Source organism: Heterodontus francisci, chromosome 2, assembly GCF_036365525.1.
Source record: "Heterodontus francisci isolate sHetFra1 chromosome 2, sHetFra1.hap1, whole genome shotgun sequence".
NCBI lineage: Eukaryota > Metazoa > Chordata > Chondrichthyes > Heterodontiformes > Heterodontidae > Heterodontus > Heterodontus francisci.
This window is the reverse complement of record NC_090372.1, coordinates 119,021,761-119,041,066: the sequence shown is the minus strand read 5'-3', so window position 1 is coordinate 119,041,066 and position 19,306 is coordinate 119,021,761. Positions and strand designations below refer to the sequence as shown.

The 19,306-nt window shown below is 41.3% G+C and overlaps 1 protein-coding gene across 3 annotated transcripts in view; it reads right to left on the bottom strand.

The window, feature by feature from the left end:
- Nucleotides 1-989: 989 nt before the first annotated feature.
- Nucleotides 990-19,306, bottom strand: part of tfpi2 (tissue factor pathway inhibitor 2) — a 40,869-nt gene continuing 22,552 nt past the window's right edge. Inside the window, exons 5-6 of one of the 3 annotated variants that reach the window (XR_010976939.1) lie at nucleotides 5,205-5,270; nucleotides 1,969-2,055 (exon numbers count right to left, since the gene is read on the bottom strand). Coding sequence is in view for 2 of the 3 variants with exons in the window: in XM_068051331.1 (XP_067907432.1) it covers nucleotides 1,946-2,055 (110 nt within the window). In the remaining variant the exon portion in view is untranslated. Of the gene's footprint in view, nucleotides 2,056-5,204; nucleotides 5,271-19,306 lie in introns of all 3 variants that reach the window. The other 2 variants (XM_068051343.1, XM_068051331.1) reach the window with 2 other exon arrangements.

Below are 19,306 nucleotides of genomic sequence, written 5' to 3'. Positions count from 1 at the left end.
GTAACACTGTTTTTCTCTCTACAGATGCTGCCTGACCTGTTGAGTATTTCAGCATTTTCTGTTTTTATTTCATTTATTTATATTTTTGTGCATGTTACAGTGTACTTATGAGTGTAAGTATAATTAAGGGCTGGTTCTGCAAATTGGACACTCCCAGTGAGAAGCAATGCTCAGAGGGAGCACAGTTCAAGATATGGGCTTCCAGCCTGAAAAACTGTAAGCTCTGGTCCCCATGATTGCATGATTAGGGATCCCTGCAAACATGACACCTCACTAGAAGTGCCTGATTGTGGAGTAAACCCTTCAAATTGGCAAAAGTAAAATTTTAAAGGAATTAAATAGATAAAAATAAAATCTTGTTTCCATTCTGTAGTTTTTGCAATTTCAAGTCGGGCCCGCTGGAAGCCTCACTTTGAATTCCCTACTTGAATGATAAGTTGAAGACAAAACTACTCAATGCTGATTCATATTTCTTCTTAAGTGTTCAAAGGCAAGTTACCTATCGCTAACTTTTCTAATAGTTACATATTAATGTTTATATTGTGCTATTAGTACTTGATGAACTATTATCTTTCATATTTGTAACAAAGTATAAATAAACACATTAGTTGTCTTAGCTGGAAAATTGGGACTGTGGTTAATGTACACTATCCTAATTGACTAATTTTAATATCAAAGTATTCAGAATCCAGAGAGCAGTGTATTCCAAGTATTGTAACTTTTAAGCCTCTGATCATGCAACTCTTGGAAGGGCAGATTAAAAATGCAGCTTCTAGATTGTAAGAAACAAAGTTTACTCATTGGAGTTACTGCGAAGTCATTGAGAACACTTCCCCAAAAGCCAAAATTGTACGGAAGGGTTATAAATGTTGTGCGTAAGAGATTCATAAATGTAACCATATAACCTGTAGATACAAAAACATTCACACATTACATCATTTGCAATTCATTCAATTTTACTTTTTAAGTTTTCAGTACATAAAATATTGTGTTTTATTATCAGAGTTCATAACAGAGAGTTGCAATACAAAATTTATTCCACCAGGAATCTTTGAAACTAATGAATTATCAGATTTCTCTTATTCTAAGAAATTCTAGTAATTCATATATCTTTATTTAATGAATTCTATATGTATTTAATTACTATATATAATGTATTCTATATGCATTTAAATACTAAGAAAGCATATTCAAATAACTCATTAAAGAATTATAGGATTTATAAAGAGCTTAACCATTTAAAGCAACAATGTAATTTTACCTTCCAAAAATATCAATGGTTTTGCAAAGATTTTCCTTTTGAAGCAGACCTCAAGTTCCCCTCGGAAACTCTGCTCACAAATGCTGCTGTCACTGGCAGTCACAAATAGCCCAAAGCAGAGGTTAGTGCCATTCAACTATAGTAAAGGAGTTACATTACTGGTGGTTATGAATTTAAGAGACAATTATGAGAGGAATAAATAATTCAGGAGTTTTACATTTATATGAACTGAAATAAGTCGCTGAAGAGAAGATAATAGGGCTACAAGGGAACGTCTTTTCCAACTAAATAATCATTTAAGAAAGAAAAAGGTGCACATATCTTGCAGCAAAACCTTAGCTAATAAGCTCCACATCTTAAATATATGCAAATTTTACACTTATCTAACAGCTTCCAAAAGGTTCATCAAATCTTTCCACAAGCTACAACTTGCTTTAATTTCCTGTCCTTTTACATTTTCTTAAGCAAAGTTAATGACACCCATACAAATGTAACAAAAGTGCATTCTGTAAAGATCACTACTCTAAGAATATTTTGGGAGGCTTCAATGTAGATTGTATCCCGTCTTTCATGTTCAAAAAATGTGGAGGAAAAAATTGCTCTCGGTCTTAGATTTTTAATCAAGATTTTGAAAAAATTGTAGGAAACTTAGACCTGGAATTTCTTGTTAAGAAAGATAAACATTTAATTTTTCAGCTTTGGATTTTTTAAAAACTGCTTTCTTCGATTTTGTTTAATTATCTTATACACTGGTGCAGCAGGAATTTCCTTGTTTTTCACTGTCTTTTTGTCACCTGCCACAAAGGAAACAAAATGTCAAGGAAAAGATACACATTGCAGTGATCGGCATATCTATTATATCCAATAATCCCATGCCACAAATGAAGTGCATTTTGTTGAACATGGCTTTTTAAAATTGTCATGGTATATAAGAATGTTCAATTTAAAAAAAAAGTTTCATTCACACTAAAACATGTCCCAGCTAACTTGCAAGTAAATGTTACAAATTTTAGTCATTTTATTTCAGACAGGTATTCAAAGAAGGAACCAAGCCGTTCAATTTAAATGCAAACTTCTGGGATTTGTTTAAATAGGTGTTTGACTGGCAGTTTTATTGAAATTAAACAATAACTTAGATTTCTTTTGGATCCAACCAATTCACTTAAAGCTTTTCAGCCAGGTTGGTTCAAATTCACATGTCTATCCGAAGCCTTCAGAAAGTGATAATCCAGCAAAATGATTTCAGTCAGCAGCAAGAAAGACAAAAAAAAAATGCAAGACCACTTAGATTATCACAGCAGTCACAACTATTAGTTACTTTCTACTTGACTTTCATTGTTGACATTATGATAGGCAGGCAGATCTGATCTGATCAGTTTGCAGAACTGAAGTACATATTGAGTCACTTGAGATGGATTGTGGTAAAGGGAGTCATGATGAAAGAAGAGTGGTGTTGTACATGAGTAAAGTATGTAGGGAGGATTTCTGCCACAGCACAACCATATTCAGGTTACGCTCAATTTAGAGGTACCTACCAATGTGACAGAACTGAGGAGTTTTCTGAGTTTATGCAATTACTTCTAGTATTTCATAGAGGAATGCAGAAACTACTTAATCCGTCGAAAAGCTACTAAAACAAAAAAAGTAAATGCTGGAGACAGTTCAGACAATATCTGTGAAGAGAACACAAGTTAGCTGATGTTTTGGATTCTGAGGAAGGATCCCATGCCCAAATCGCCAACTAACATGTGCTCTTTTGACAGATGCCACCTAACCTACTGAGTATTGCCAACTATATTTTTGTTTCAGATTTCCAGCATCTGCCATATTTTTGCTTTTTGGTCATAAAGGAAGTTGCATCTTGGATCTAGGTTGCTTATTATATGAGCAACGTGTTGAGTGAAGTGGAGCACAAATACCGCCAGAGTCTGTTTACTGTTTTCAGGACATTAAACATTTTTTGGAATTATGTCCATGGAAACCAGTAATCCTGGCGACCCGTCACTAGGCTGTGATTTCCTGCAGATAGCATCTGGATTCTGATGATGATCCAAGCAGCAACTCAAAAAGTAATATGTGCATTCTAACCATGCATCTAATAGCTTGGTATAACTCCTTGTCCGATTGAAAGATCAAGGAGATGAGATCAGCAAAAAACAAAAGTCATTAAGAATCCACAGATAAGATTAAAAAGACAGGTTAGCTTGGGAGTATAAATGAAGGGTTATTGGAGAAATATTTACAGTCATTCAAAAGCTCTCAGGTTAGATGAAGAAATAAATTATGATGCTAAAGAAATTGCAAAAATTTGTATTTGAAATTTGAGACTGAACATATCTGTGGAAGTGAAAGTGACAGCCAAGATATATCTGAGAGCTATTGTTTTAAGTCAAAATGTGCTTGATGTAGAATTAGTTGGAATGCAGAAAGGGGACAAAACTGTACGTAAAATATATCTCTAGGTTCAAGATCCTGTGTTATGTACCCTATTACTGCAAAGGATTTAGAAGTCAATCAGGAATTACAAATAATCTAACAAGTAAAAAAAGTTTCCAGATACAAAAGCATTTCTTAGTTTATGTCCAAAAGGAAGGGGAGGGGAGAAAGTAAATAAGTAATTTTCTTGTGCCATAGGGAAGTAATATTACAGAATTTCCACGGAGCAGAGCACATGGTCAGACCAAAGACATTTACTAAACATCAAAGCGAACTGCGTATTGGCCCCACATGTTCCAAGACATGGAGACCCACATTCAGAGGTATTTGATAGGTTGTAAATTTTGCTCAGCCAACTGTTCACCACAGGATCCCTTTACAGGACAGAAACTCAACTTTAAATCAGACACCTAGATGGGTTGGGTTGGACCTGTAACCAAAACTGCAAAAAGGAATAAGTACATTATTGTGTTTATGGGCCTTTTCACCAAATGGTGAGAATGCATGAGTGCATCTAAAAATTCTGCAGAGATTACTGTCATCTTGCTGATTAATTTAATATTCAGGAGATGGCAGCAGCCCCTACACATAGAATCTGATTGGGGTTCTTACTTTTCATCAGAGTTGATACAGAAGATTTGGGATACCCTAAAGGTAAAACAAAAACTTCACGTTGCATACCATCATCAATTCTCTGGACAGGTAGCATATGTTAAACAGCCTTCTTTAAAAAGATATATGCTCTAGTGGAAAGAACTCGAATGTTAAGTTACCTCTGGTATTAATTAGACCAACTCTAGCTGGATGAACACTGTGAGATTTCATAATATGACCACTCACCTCCAATTACCTGCATTAGCTCCAGTCCCCCAACACCTCACATTTAAAATTCTCATGCTCTTTTTGAATCCCTTCACAGCCTTGCCCCTCCCCATCTCTGTAACCTCCTTAAACGCTAACCAGCACCTGTTGCCAGCTCTTTCTTTACTCTTGACTCTTGCGTTTCCCCCCAGCATTTGCCCCATCATTGACAGCCATGCCTTAGCCATCTAGGCTTCATGTCCTGTAAATTCCTGCCCATATCTCTCCACCTCTCCACTTCCCTGTCCTCCTTTAAGGCCCTGTTAAAACCCACCTCTTTAATTCCTTCTGCAAATATCTCCTTGGGTTGGGATTCATTTATTATCATACACCTCTTTGAAGCACATTGCAACATTTTTCTGTTGAAGATATCAAATAAATGTAAGTTGTTATTCTTGCTGCACAAAATTTTCCTCTCCTCCAAGTGCTGTTATCCCTCGGCACACCACCTGAGCTTGCACTTGAAGTTGTGATGGTTTATGCAAATGAGATTAGACCAGAAAATTGAATGATATTATTACTTGAGATTCCAGTGGGTCTTAGAGCAATGCAAACCAAACTGACTTCAACCCAAAGACAAAAATCACCTCCAAAGTGTGCGATGTTGAATACAGTTGATAAAACAATGCAGTTAGGAAGTTCTTACCAATCTGGGAAGGACCTTACTTAGTTAGTTGTTAGTTGTCACCATTGGTTAATCAATTAGAAATACCTATGACAGGAAAGAAGAAGTGATATAAGTGGGTTCATGTTGATCAGTTCAAAGTTTTATCAGCCAAAAGCGAGTCAGGTGTTAGAAGAAACAAACTTACTAGTTATATTAATCATCCTGTCTCTGTTATAGATAGAGCAACTTGACATGCGAGCAGTAATGTTTATTTCCAACCTACCACATTAACGAATAAGTCAGCAACTGTGATGTCTAGCCCGCCATCTGGATCCTGCTATAGGAAATACTGGGTGTGCTGATTACTGAATCAGCATCCAAATGAGTCATTTACTGATATCTGGGAAAGGATACACAGAACCTTCCACAGGAAATGCAACAGTGGTATCTGCATTACATTGAACAGATGCTGCAACTAAACAGATATCCACCAGGATGTTGATCCTGGTAATAAGAGCTGTTTGGGTTTCTATCTTGCAAAGGTGTTGTTATGCCATATGCTTATTTTGAGACCATCATAAAATGGTAACCATTAGAGCATGGCTACCCGACCCGAACCCGATGGGACCCCATGACATGTGTCAGGTTTAGGTCAAGTCGGGCCACTCTTCTGGGTCCGGCATTCAGGCTCGGGTCGGGCTGGGCCGGACACCATGACAGCGAGGGTGTCAAGGCGGGAAACATTCCGCACTAGTCTGCAGTGATTGATTCCATCCAAGGTAGAGCACAACCTCTTTAATATAATCAACTTTATTCCAGTGGTCAGACTTGGGTTGGATGTGGTTCTGTCAGGCTAGGGTCGGGTTTCATTTGCAGACCCAAGCAGGCCTTTAGTAACCATTCTCAGTTTGATGTAGGGTTGATTCATCAGAGAAACTGCCTCCATCCTTTCATTAGTGATATGAAGTGGAATAGCAGTGCCTAAACCGTAGAGCCATTTACAGCACTGAAGGAGGCCATTTGGCCCATCGTGTCCATGGCAGCTCCCCACTGAACAATCCAGTTGGTCCCATTCCCACGCTCAATCCCCATGCCCCTTCAAGTTTATTTCCTTCAAGTGTCCATCCAGTTTCCTTTTGAAATTATTGATTGTCCCTGCTTCCACCACCCTCGTGGGCAGTGAGTTCCAGGTCATTACACTCACTGCGTAAAAAAGTTCTTCCTCACATTCGCCCTGCATCTCTTGCCCGAAACCTTCAATCTGTGTCCACTAGTCATTTGTTCCACCAGTTAATGGGAACAGTTTATCCTTGTCTAACTTATCTAAGCCTGTCATAATCTTCGACACTTCTATCAAATCTCCCCTTAATCTCTTTGCTCCAACCTGACCTTGTAACTAAAATCCCCCATCCCTGGAAGCCTTGTGGTAAATTTTCTCTGTACACCCCCAAGGGCCCTCACATCCTTCCTAAAGTGTGGTGACCAGAACTGGATGCAATACTCGAGTTGGCACCTAACCAGAGCTTTATAAAGGTTCAGCATACATTTCCTGCTTTTGTATCTATGTCTCTATATATGAAGCCCAAGATCCCATATGCTTTGCTAACCACTCTCTCAAAAAGTCCTACCACCTTGAAAGATCGATGCACATGCACCACCCCAACTCCGCCCCTCCTCCCCCCCATCCCTCAGTTCCTGTACACTCTTTAGAACTGCAACATAAAGTCTATATTGCCTCACCCTATCCCTTCTGCCAAAATGCATCCCCTCACACTTGTCTTTATTAAATTTCATCTGCTACTTGTCTGCCCATTCTGCTCACCTATCTATGTCCTGTTGCAGACAGTTTGTATCATCCTCACAGTATGCCACTCCTCCAAGTTCGTTACCATTGGCAAATTTTGAAATTCTACTCTATGTTTCAAGATCCAAATCATTTATATATAGCAAAAAAAGCAGTGGTCCTAGCAGCGACCCTTGGGGAACATCACTGTCTACTATCGTCCAGTCTGAAAAACAACCATTTACCACAAATCACTGTTTTCTGTCCTCGAGCCAATTTTTTATCCAGTTGGACACTGACCCTCCTATTCCATGAACCTCCATTTTGTTAACCAGCCTTTTATGTGGTATTTTATCAAATGCTTCTTAAAATCTATATAGACAACATCCATCACATTCCCTTCATCAACATTCTCTGTTACTACATCAAAAAATTCAATTAGAATTGTCAAGCATGATCTGTCTTTTACAAATCTGTGCTGGCTATCCTTAATTAACTCAAATCTCTCCAAGTGCCTGTTGATTTTTTCCCTGATTTTTGTTTCTCAAACCTTACGCACAGCTGATGTTAAACTAACTGGCCTGCTGTTGCTTGGACTTTCCTTACACCCTTTCTTGAATAAGGGTGTCACATTTGCCACTCTCCAATCCCCTGGCACTTCCCCTGTATCCAAGGAAGATTGGAAGCCTTCTGCTTTCTCCATCCCCACTTCCTTTAGCAACCTGGGATGCAAGCCATTCAGACCAGGTAACTTATCTACCCTGAGCATAGGCAGTTTTTCCAGTACTTCCTCCATCTCAATTTTTACCCTATCCATCGCATCTACTCTCTTCGCTTCTACTGATATTTTGGCAGATTCCTTTTCCTTAGTAAACGCTGATACAAAGCACTCATTAGGTATTCTAGTCCTGTCCTGTGTCTCTAAGCATATATTGCCATTTTTGACTCTAATAGGCCCCACTCCACTTCTTACTACCTGCTTTACTATTTATATGCCAGATGATGATTTTTGAGTTCCCTTTTATGTTGACTGCTATTCTATTCTCATATTCTCTCTTCACCAGTCTTATTTTCCTCTTCACCTCCCCTCTCAACTTAATGTATTTGGACTGGTTCTCATTTGAATAATTACCTGACATTCATTATACACCCTCTTTTTCTGTTTCATCATAATCTCCCTCGTCATCCAAGGAGACTTGTTTTGGTTCCTCTGTCTTTCGCTTTTGTTGGAATGTACCTAGCCTGTACCTGAAGCATCTCTTCCTTAAAGATACCCCATTCTCATATGGTGGGTATTTAAACTTGTGATTGTCCCATCTGAATAAGAGCTCATTTATTACAGCTGGTGTTGCCATTCCTCATGGCAAATGTTTGGCAGAGAGTCCATAGGCTAAACGTTTCTCTGCATCATTAATTAGGTGTGGGGTTGCAATTTCCGACTTGCCCGCTCTGCTTCAATTGGAGGTAAGGAGTACATGAATTTGGTGCATCCAGCCTGCTCTTCTTGAAGGGAGTCTGTCCATCTTAAAGGGAAGCTGCACCTCAAGGACCACCCTCAGAATGAGTTGGATGAGTTGGCCAGGGCGGGCAATTGCCAGGGTCTGGACCTGAGGGCCTGGCAGCAGTGCCACACGACATCTAATGACCTCGTGGATGGTCAAGGTCTGTGAATTTATCTTCACATGACACCTCCTACCCACCACACCTCCAGCCTCACGCTGCCCAATGCATCACACCCCCATCACTCACCCAGCAGCACTCTCTGGCACTCAGGACTCATGTCTAACATCCAGATACTCCACCTCTCCCTCTTACACCTACCATTGCTGCCAGCCTTATACCCACCAATCGCTGTGTACCTCCAGCTATTCAGCTGTGGAAGGCATACCACTCAAATATAGTTCTTGGCAATCACTGACATTCTGCCCTCTCTCTTGCAGGACAAGATGGCACACAATAGAAGAAGAGCAGTTCTGATGGAGGACAAGGACGTCTGCATCTGTTGCTCCCTATGGAGGAGATGGCTTTCAGCATCACGGGGCTGCCTGTGACAGAGCCCATGTCACTGAGATTATTGCGGATGATGGTAGGTTCCTGCCTTTTGCCTCATTCTCGACTCCCAGCTCACCCTCATCCTGAGCTCTGGGCCATGATGAACAAGCTGCTCATGATGTGATCATGGACCTCTTGCTTCCCACCCCACCCCATTTCTCTCACACCAACCTTTCCCTGCTGATTTTCTGCTTTCAGAGCTGCCACTAGCTCAGCCACTGCAGCGCCAGGAGGAAAAGAGAGAGGAACACAACGGCATTGATGACAAGGCCCCATCACTTGATCTCTCACTTGCAGCCACCAGCTCAGATACCTTGGAGGCTGTTATAGAGTTGGGATCAGCACCTGGTGAATCACCAGGTACAAATGAGCTGCAGCCACACCCAGGGTAAAGGAAAGTTCGTCTTCCAGCTCACCAGAGGTTGAGGTCGCAGAGGTCTCAGATGAGGAATTCAATGGAACAGCGTACAGGAGAATGCTGATGGGCATGCACACTGAGATGTTGGGTGCATTGACTGGCCTGCCACACAGTCTCCTGTCACTGTTAAGGAGCATGGAGGAGTCTGGCTCCAACTTGGCAGAGGGTATCACCTATAGTTTTCCCTCTTGGTATCCTCTGACCCATCTCCCCGTCGTTCTGCACACCCAGAGCACTGCAACTACAGCCCCCATATCTGCTGTAGCCCTTGTGTGGACAGGTCGCTTACATCTCTGCCATCCCGGTGAGGATGCAGAAACACTCCCTGCCAAGTCCAGGAACCGACCACAAAATCTCCAAAAAAAACTCCTGAATCCTTCCAGACACATTGCAACAGCAGAAATTCTTCAAAATTACCTTGCCTGCATGTTGGGTGTCTGTCCCTTTAAATAGCATTGGTAAAGGGCTCATCTTGCAGCTCAAAGCTTGTTCTTTGCAGAGTGATGTGCAAATTCATTCCCTGGACCTGTGTAGTCCAAATTAGGAATCTTGACATCACATCAGCCTGTAGGGCTGTGTGACATCAGGATATTTCCAATTCACATGATTCCAGTACATACCGGGGCACCCTTCCCAAGAGGGTGTGCTATGTGGGCTGCAGCAGAAGTAGCCTGGGTCTCTGAGTTACTAATCCAGTGACATTACCACTACGCCACCACCTCCCCTCTAAACATGGTTTGCCACGTATTGACACTTACCATGAAATGAGTTGGCCCTCAGGATGCAATAATGGGCACGATATAGAAGTGGTGCAAATTATTAATTATCAACTATTGTTTAAAAAAAAACCTAATGTAACTTTTTGTCAAATACCCATGCGCATACCCTTAGTGAATTACCATTTATCGACTTACACTGCCTACCACTTCTGTTTGCTGCATCCTCTGTGGTTTCAGCAGAGGTGGAGGCAGGCTGCTCAGATCCCTGCCATGACTGCTGAAATGCTTTTGACTGATGTCTTCTGGATTTTGGAGCTTCTGAGGGCCCTGTTGTCTTCCTGGGTTCTTCACACAAACGTATCAATGAAACAATGATGAATAGTAACAAATACTTTGGGTTTTTATGAAAGACTCACAATACTATATACAAGCTACAAGACAACTCTACATACACATCTTATTAGGGTTCAGCATAACTCCTACTACTGTCTCATATGCTGTATGACATCACTTCCTGCAATGATGATGCATACTCACTATTTACCTATTGCTTTAAAGCAATATCACAACGTCTCCCTTTTTCCCTAAGTAGAACATTACACAATAAGAATAAATCACATAACATAATAGGCTTGCTGTGAACACTATTTACATAAAATTTTGACCTCCATCCATCATTTAAGAGTCCCTAAAATGTATAGGTGGTTTACTAATACCTATACCTCATAATATTAAAACTCTTCTGAGATCTAGAATCGTCACTATGCTGTTCTTGACTTGCTGATGTAGACGTGTGGATATCCTCCACATTAGCATTGTGCTGGTTGTGTTCATAGTGGTCTTCCACAACTTCGAATGTGTTCTCGTGCTATTGGAGTATTGGATAAGATGCAATTGGACACTTCCCTTAGTTGACATCAGTTCGTCCTTAACGTCGCTCCATTGGGTATTGTGACTTCGTATGATCTTGGCTCACTACAAACCTCAGATACCTCTGTGGGGAACAAGGTCCCTCTGTTGGGTGAATAATTCAAACCTTTTGCCCCACATGTAAACTAGGCAATTCCACACCAGCATGCCGATCATGTGTAGACTTCATCTTTTTCTGCTTCTCCAGTAGTCTTTTCTGTGCTGTTGCAAGCCTGGACAGATGATGACTCGGAAGTGTCATTCTGATCTGCCTCCCGAACATGATTTCAGCTGGTGATCCCATGTCTAATGATGTTCCCCATAAATACAACTTAGCAACCTGGAAATTTTGCTCTGTTTCCCTGCACTTCACAATAGGTGATCTAACCATACGAACCATTCTCTCAGCAAGACCGTTGAATCTAGGATAATATGGAGAGGCTGTTACATGCTTTATGCCCCACTTGGCACACATATCCAGAAATCGTTTGCCTATATTGTGGGCCATTATCTTATCCAATTTCCTCAGGTGTACCAAAAAGACTAAATATAGCACTCATTGTATTCGCTACAGATGTGCTCGATGTATCCCTCAAGTGCCTGATGATTGAGAATTTTGAAAAGTAATCTGTGAGTAAGAGGAATTCGTCATCATGAATAGTGAACAGATCCAATTCTATCCTCGACCACAGATGTGATGGGACATCTGAGATACCTAACTCGTCCCTATACGGCCAAAACGATCTTTGGTTGTCTTGAGCCTTCTGTATCAGACCAACCATTGACAATAGCTCACCACAATGTCTTCAGCAGTGGATCTTTGGCTATTTCTTCTCTAAGCTGGTTGCACTTGTGCTGTCCAAAGTTCATCAAGTCAACATTAAGTACATCTTTGACCTCTATATCCATACTGCCAAATTGTAGGTCGAATGGAATATCCACTGTTTTCCTCGGATTTGGCAAACGTCTCAATGTGTCCGATGTAACCATCTTGTTCCCTAGTTTATAATGAACTTGACGGTCATATCCTTGGATTGTGACTAGTAACCATTGTAATCGAGATAGCGCACTTTTCAGGGGTTTATGCCATCTCGTTTCTAACGGTTTGTGGTCCGTTGCCACGATGAGCCGCTTCCCAAAAAGGTACGTGTGGAACTTCATAATGCCAAACACTGGAGCAAGTGTCTCGTGCTCTATGTTCATGTAATTGGGTTTATTTGGTGAGAGACTCTTTGAACCAAACACTATTGTTTTCCCTTCCTCATAAGGCAATCTCCCAGCCCTTTCTGCGATGCATCAGCTTCCAAGACTGTTTCCTTTCTTGGATTGTAGTATTGACGAAGACTTGTCTTCTCTGACAATGACTGCTTAAGTCATTCAAATACGTATTGGTGGTTCTCTTGCCCTAAAATGGAACACCTTTTCTTAGCAGCTCTCTAAATGGCAACGGTCTCTCAGCAAAGTTGGGAATATAGGGTGCTAAAAAATTGAATAACATTGTTGCAAATCTTCTTGGTCTTGGGGTGTAGACATAGATTGTTTGTCTTCTATTTTGCTTGGATCAGGATATATTCCATTCTTGGAGTAGATCAAATCAAAGAAGTTGGTGTGGCTTACATTTCTTTTGCTCTTTTTGCTATTAAAACCAAGACCTTTTCTTGCCATTCCATCAACATATGCAGATTTTGATCATGCTGTTCCTTAGTGATACCCGTGACTGCAATGTCATCCGCTATACATATGCGACCTGGAACATTTTCGGTAATCTTGTCCATGCGCTGCTGGAATAGATCGTGACTTACAGATAAGCCAAATGGTAATCTCTGGAAACAATGTCTTCCAAATGGTGTTCTAAATATGGTCAGTTCCTGTAATCCTTCTGATAAATGCACAAACCAATAACCATGTTTCGTGTCTAATTTGGAGAAAAACTTTGCTCCAGCAAATCTTGGGTTTAATTCTTGTCATGTCAGAATTTTATGTGGACACCTCTTAAGTGCATGATTCAAACGTCTTGGGTCCAAAAAAGCCTGAACTGTACCATCTATCTTCAGTACACAAGCAATAGAGCTACACCGATCAGTGTGTTGTTGCACATGATAAATAATGCCTTTTCGTTCCATATAATCTAATTCAGTCTATAACTGTTCCTGGATGAGTACACTGCACTTTGTAGGTGGATCAATTGAAGGAATTGCATTGTCTCTTAAATGCAAAACAGCATCACCTTTTAAAACTCGCACAGCATCGAACCTGTCTGGGTACTTCAGCTGTAAGTCATGGACTGACCCGATAGGGTCATTTTTAACACTTTCTTCCACCAATGATACATTATTGTTTCCATGTGTGGTCACAATTTTGAGCTCCCTACATGTCAGTAATCCTGCTAGTGCCAGTCCATTCATTTCTACCAAGCAGAAAACTTGCAATGATCATGCAGACTTGCCGTAGACTTGCATTTTAATGTCAGTGTACCGATACAGTGGATCGGTGACCCAAGCAGTAAGCAATTCACCTGGATGTCATAGATGGTACCAATTTTTAAAAATTCTTTCATGAGATGTGGGCGTTGCTGGCAAGGCCAGCATTTGTTGCCCATTCCTAATTGCCCTTGAACTGAGTGGCTTGCTGGGCCATTTCAGAGAGCATTTAAGAGTCAACCACATTGGTGCAGGTCTGGAATCACATGTAGGCCGGACCAGATAAGGAAGGCAGATTTCTTTCCTAAAGGACATTAGTAAACCAGATGGGTTTTTATAACAATGGTTTCATGGTCACCATTAGACTAGCTTTTTTTTAAAATTCCAGATTTATTAATTGAATTCAAATTTCACCATCTGCCATCGGTCAAGATACATGTCTTTTAAGATTCTTAAGGGCAGAATGTTAGCACTAGAACAGTGTCCATCTTGGCATGAGCATGTGTTTGCCATTCTTGTTTGGACAAATAATGTTGATTGTAGCAAAAGCCTCTAGCTGTGTGATTGCATCTACACATTGTGCCACATTAATGGTGTGGAAGGCCTACTCATTTTTAAATTGAAGAGCTTCCTTCATGCCATCTTCCAGCTGATCTGTCCTGAAACCAACCACATGTATGTGTCAGTGCTTGCACTGACTTCTGGCACACTCCTTGTTGCTGCTGCCAGTACGCTGCGAACATTTATTATTTGACCGTGACTTATTGTAGCCTCTGACCACACTGTCATAACCAGATTTCCTGCACTGGCGTGCCTAATGTCCTTTCAAGCCGCATGCCATGCAGTGGTCTTGAAATGCCGGACAATTTTGTGGCTGGGGTAGGAGACCGCACCGCCCATAAGATTTGTTCCATTTTGGTGCCTTGGCCACTTTGTCAATAGTAATAGCCACACCCAACACTTGCAAGCATTGCCAACCTGCCACAACGGCTCCATATTTTACGCGGAGTTGATCTTCCAGTGTCTTCAGATTTTCAACAGGGCTTTTTGATCCTCATCGAATAGACCTGATGTAATAATTCGATGGAGTCTCTTGTTTCCGACAGCTATTTTGATCTTCACTGCCTGGTTCAGCCAGATGGATAAATCCAAGAAACATAATACCATTCATTAGTGAAAAAGTTAAAACTCAGATAGGATATCTGTGGTCATCCAATTCATGATGGGAAATTTAGTAGTCATCATTCCGATGCTTCTTGCCTCTCAAGGATCCTTCTGGTTTAGTGTGGGTTGGGTTTCCTTCAATGGAAGTACTAAACAGTACTGCAGAACTGCTGTGCCTGCAGCTTGAGTCTTCACCACGCCAGCCCTGGGCTCTGTATCGCCATAGCTCTGTGGCGCTGTAATGTGTGCTTTTTCTTTGGCACCACCCACAAAGCTGTTATCACCAGGAACCACATCACAACACCACAATGGCTTCTCAACCTTTCAGCCCAATTTTGAACCAACTTAATATTCTTACTGACCATCGATCCCGTTATCCTCTTAGTCAGTTTTTTCACTGTTTATTTGAGCACGGATCTTTAAAGGGTTACTTCTACCTTCCGGTGTCTCACTGTATTCATTCAGCCATTTTTAACAGACCACTTTTGTTGTCTCAGTTTCTTTTTCTGGCTTCTCCCGCTATTCGGACTGGCTCCACTCTGTGATCTCCACACTGAAGTGAATCACCACAATTATGACCTTCACTGATGCACTTTGACTTTTCTTCTGCAATATGGTCTTTAAAAACACACCACTGCCACCATATTGTGTTACTGAGCTCGTCACACACACTTACCAAAACTCAGAATACTATATACAAGTTACAGGAGAGCTCTACATGCACATCTTACTAGGGATCAATACAAATCCCACTACCGTGTCATATGCTGTATGACATCACTTCCTTCAGTGATGATGCACAGCCACTATTTACAAAGTCCTTTAAAGAAATGTCACAACAGGCCCCATCAAGACTGCTTCACCAAGTAAAGTGCAGGGGCAGGCTCGGCCATCAGGAGGTGATGTAGCATGTTGGGTACTGGCTGAGAATGGGGCAACATGTAAGAAGTGAGAGAGCTTTTAGTGAAGTTCCCCAATTTCATCATCATCACATCACTACTACCAGTCTGCTACAGACAAGATTGGCGAAGATTAGTAACTTGTTGTAAAGTCACAGATAAGGTTTCATCATTGTATTTAAGACACAGACAAGTTGGCATCCAAAGTCTGCATGCCTGTGGTCATGGCCTGCTTAGACTCATTTGAAAGCAGTGCTTGAAGCTCCATAGACTCAGCCTCTCTCTCTCCATGGCTGAAATTCCCACTACTCGGTATGTTATCAAATCACTCGTGATTGACTTGGTCTCCTCCATCCTCTCCATTATTGTGGAGAGTGTGTGTGACACATCTGTCAATACCTGGCTAAGTTGCTGATGCATCTGGAGCACTCTCCTCATTAATAGCCCCCTGGGTTCAGCATCCGTGCTCAAAAGAGCAGGAATTGGAGGGCATTGTGCCCACCAACACAGACTCCCCACAGCTATCCCTGTCACTAGTGTCTATTCATGCTCACTTATGAATTGTGAATTACCAGGTGAGACCCAACTGTCTAAGTGGAAAGTGGAACCACCATAGTTCAAGTATTTCTATTGCTGCATGGCTGTACATCCTGTGACAATGCACCATTAGAGGGAATGAAGTCCTTTTGCAGAATTGTTCTCATGCACGTTCTGCAACACTTGCTGTACACAGGAAAGGCCTTTGAATGAAATATTCAACAGAGGAAAGCAGTTCATTCAGAAGAGTGACTATGAGAAAGATGCATCACATTGTAATATAAGGGTCTGAAAGGATTAATGTTTGAGACAGTGGAGAGTAACCCCTCCCACTGTGATGATGATGTAACAGTCACATGGATATTCGGCTTAGAAGAAGTGAGAAACATCATGAGAAGTGCTAGCTGGACATGCTTAATGAGAGTGTAAATAGTTATGTATATAAAATAAATGAGTTGCTATGTAGCCATGCAAAGACTCTGCGACATCTAAACAATGCTCGAACTACATTAACAACAATATACAACATGGTGGCAATGGTGAACACACCAAAGATTATTGAGAGACCTCACCTTGTACTGTAGCACCTAGAAAATGGCAGATCTCGTGGGGAGATTACGAAGAGCTCCAGAGGTGCTCCATAGCCAAAGAAAGACAAGGACAGTCATTGAGTCAGCCATGCAGGCATTCAGGGTGCACCACAGAAGCATAGTCGCCTGCGATCAGAAACCAGGTCCAGCGATCAGAAACCAGGTCCAGCGATTGGGCTACGAGTCACAGTACCAAGTGACGGTCAGGGATCAGGTGAGAAACCTTTCGGAAAGGGTGCATTCATTGTTTAATGGTGCAGTGGGCAGGCAAGACAGAGAAAAAAGTCAATCTCATGCAAGGGCAAGTCCGGACTCAGTTGCCATTATTTGAGCAGACTGGAAAGGAAAAGCGCAGAACCACTAAATAGAGCGGGAAACCTTAGAAAAGTATGGGAACTCCTGAAAAGAGCAGGAACACCTCCATTAAAGCAAACAAAAATTTCTTAAAAGAAATAGAAATCCTAAAGAGTTAGGAAAAAATGGATTTGAAATATGCAATGACGGAAAGCTTTCAGAATTTGGAAGGGCCCAATCAGATACAGAATTGGTCTAGGTGGAGAAAAAGATTTCTCAGATTTAGAATAGCTTCTCAGCTACACACTAAATCTGAAATGGAGCAAATAAATACTCTACTATACTCCATGGGTGCAATTGCTGATGACGTGATCATAAAATGAGGCATCAATGAGACTTCAGACAAATTTGATGATGTTTTACAAGCCTTCGATAAATACTTTAATTTAAGAAGCAATAAGATCCTGGAAAAAGCAAAGTTTAATACAAGGATCCAGAAACTAGGTGAATCAGTTGACCCTTTCATTAATGAATTGTACAGGTTGGCTGAAGGATGTGGGGAAAATAGAGTACAAGAGTAAGCTTGCGGGGAACATAAAAACTGACCGTAAAAGTTTCTGTAGGCATGTGAAGAGAAAAAGATTGGTGAAGACAAATGTAGGTCCCTTACAGTCAGAAACAGGGGAATTTATGATAGAGAACAAAGAAATGGCTGACCAACTAAATGCATACTTTGTTCTGACTTCACAAAGGAGGACACAAATATCATACCAGAAATGTTGGGGAATACAGGGTTTAGTGAGAGGGAGGAACTGAAGGAAATCAGTATTAGTTGAGAAATGATGTTGGGGAAATTGATGGGATTGAAGGCCGATAAATCCCCAGGGCCTGATAATCTACATCCCAGAGTACTTAAGGAAGTGGCCCTAGAAATAGTGGATGCATTGGTGGTCATCTTCCAAGATTCTATAGACTCTGGAACAGTTCCTACAGACTGGAGGGTCACTAATGTAACCCCCACTATTTAAAAAGGGAGGTAGAGAGAAAACAGGGAATTATAGACCAGTCAGCCTGACGTCGGTTGTGGGGAAAATTCTAGAGTCCATTATCAAAGATTTTATAGCAGAGCACTTAGAGAACAGTGAAAGAATCGGACAGAGTCAGTATGGATTTATGAAAGGGAAATCATGCTTGACAAATCTACTAGAAGTCTTTGAGGATGTAACTAGTAGATTTGATGAGGGGGAGCCAGTGGATGTGATTTATTTGGATTTTCAGATGGCTTTCGACAAAGTCCCACATAAGAGATTAGAGTGTAAAATTAAAGCGCATGGAATTGGGGATAGTGTATTGCGATGGATAGAAAATTGGTTGGCAGACAGGAAACAAAGAGTAGGAATAAACGGGTCTTTTTCCAAATGGCAGGCAGTACCTAGTGGGGTACCGCAGGGATTGGTGCTAGGACCCCAGCACTTCAGAATATATATTAATGATTTAGATGAGGGAACTAAATGTGATATCTCCAAATTTGCAGATGACACAAAACTGGGTTGGAGGGTGAGTTGTGAGGAGGATGCAGAGAGGCTTCAGAGTGATTTGGACAAGTTGAGTGAGTGCGCAAATGCATGGCAGATGCAGTATAATGTGGATAAATGTGAGGTTATCCACTTCGGTAGCAAAAACAGGAAGGCAGATTATTATCTGAATGGCTATAAACTGAGAGAGGGGAATATGCAGCGAGACCGTACACAATTCGCTGAAGGTAAGCATGCAGGTGCAACAGGCAGTAAAAAAGGCAATTGGTATGTTGGCCTTCATTGCAAGAGGATTCGAGTACAGGAACAAGGATGTCTTCCTGCAATTATACAGGGCCTTGGTGAAGCCACACATGGAATATTGTGTGCAGTTTTGGTCTCCTTATCTGAGGAAGGATGTTCTTGCTATAGAGGGAGTGCAGCGAAGGTTTACCACACTGATTCCTGGGATGGCGGGACTGACGTATGAGGAGAGAATGAGCCGGTTAGGATTATATTCGCTGGAGTTCAGAAGAGTAAGGGGGGAATCTCATAGAAACCTATAAAATTCTAACAGAGCTTGACAGGGTAGATGCAGGAAGGATATTCCCGATGGTGGGGGAGTCCAGAACCAGGGGTCATAGTCTAAGGATATGGGGTAAACCTTTCAGGACTGAGATGAGGATAGATTTCTTCACCCAGAGAGTGGTGAGCCTGTGGAATTCACTACCACAGAAAGCAATTGAGGCCAAAACATTGTATGTTTTCAAGAAGGAGTTAGATATAGCTCTTGGGGCGAAAGGGATCAAAGGATATGGGGGGAAAGTGGGAACAGGTTACTG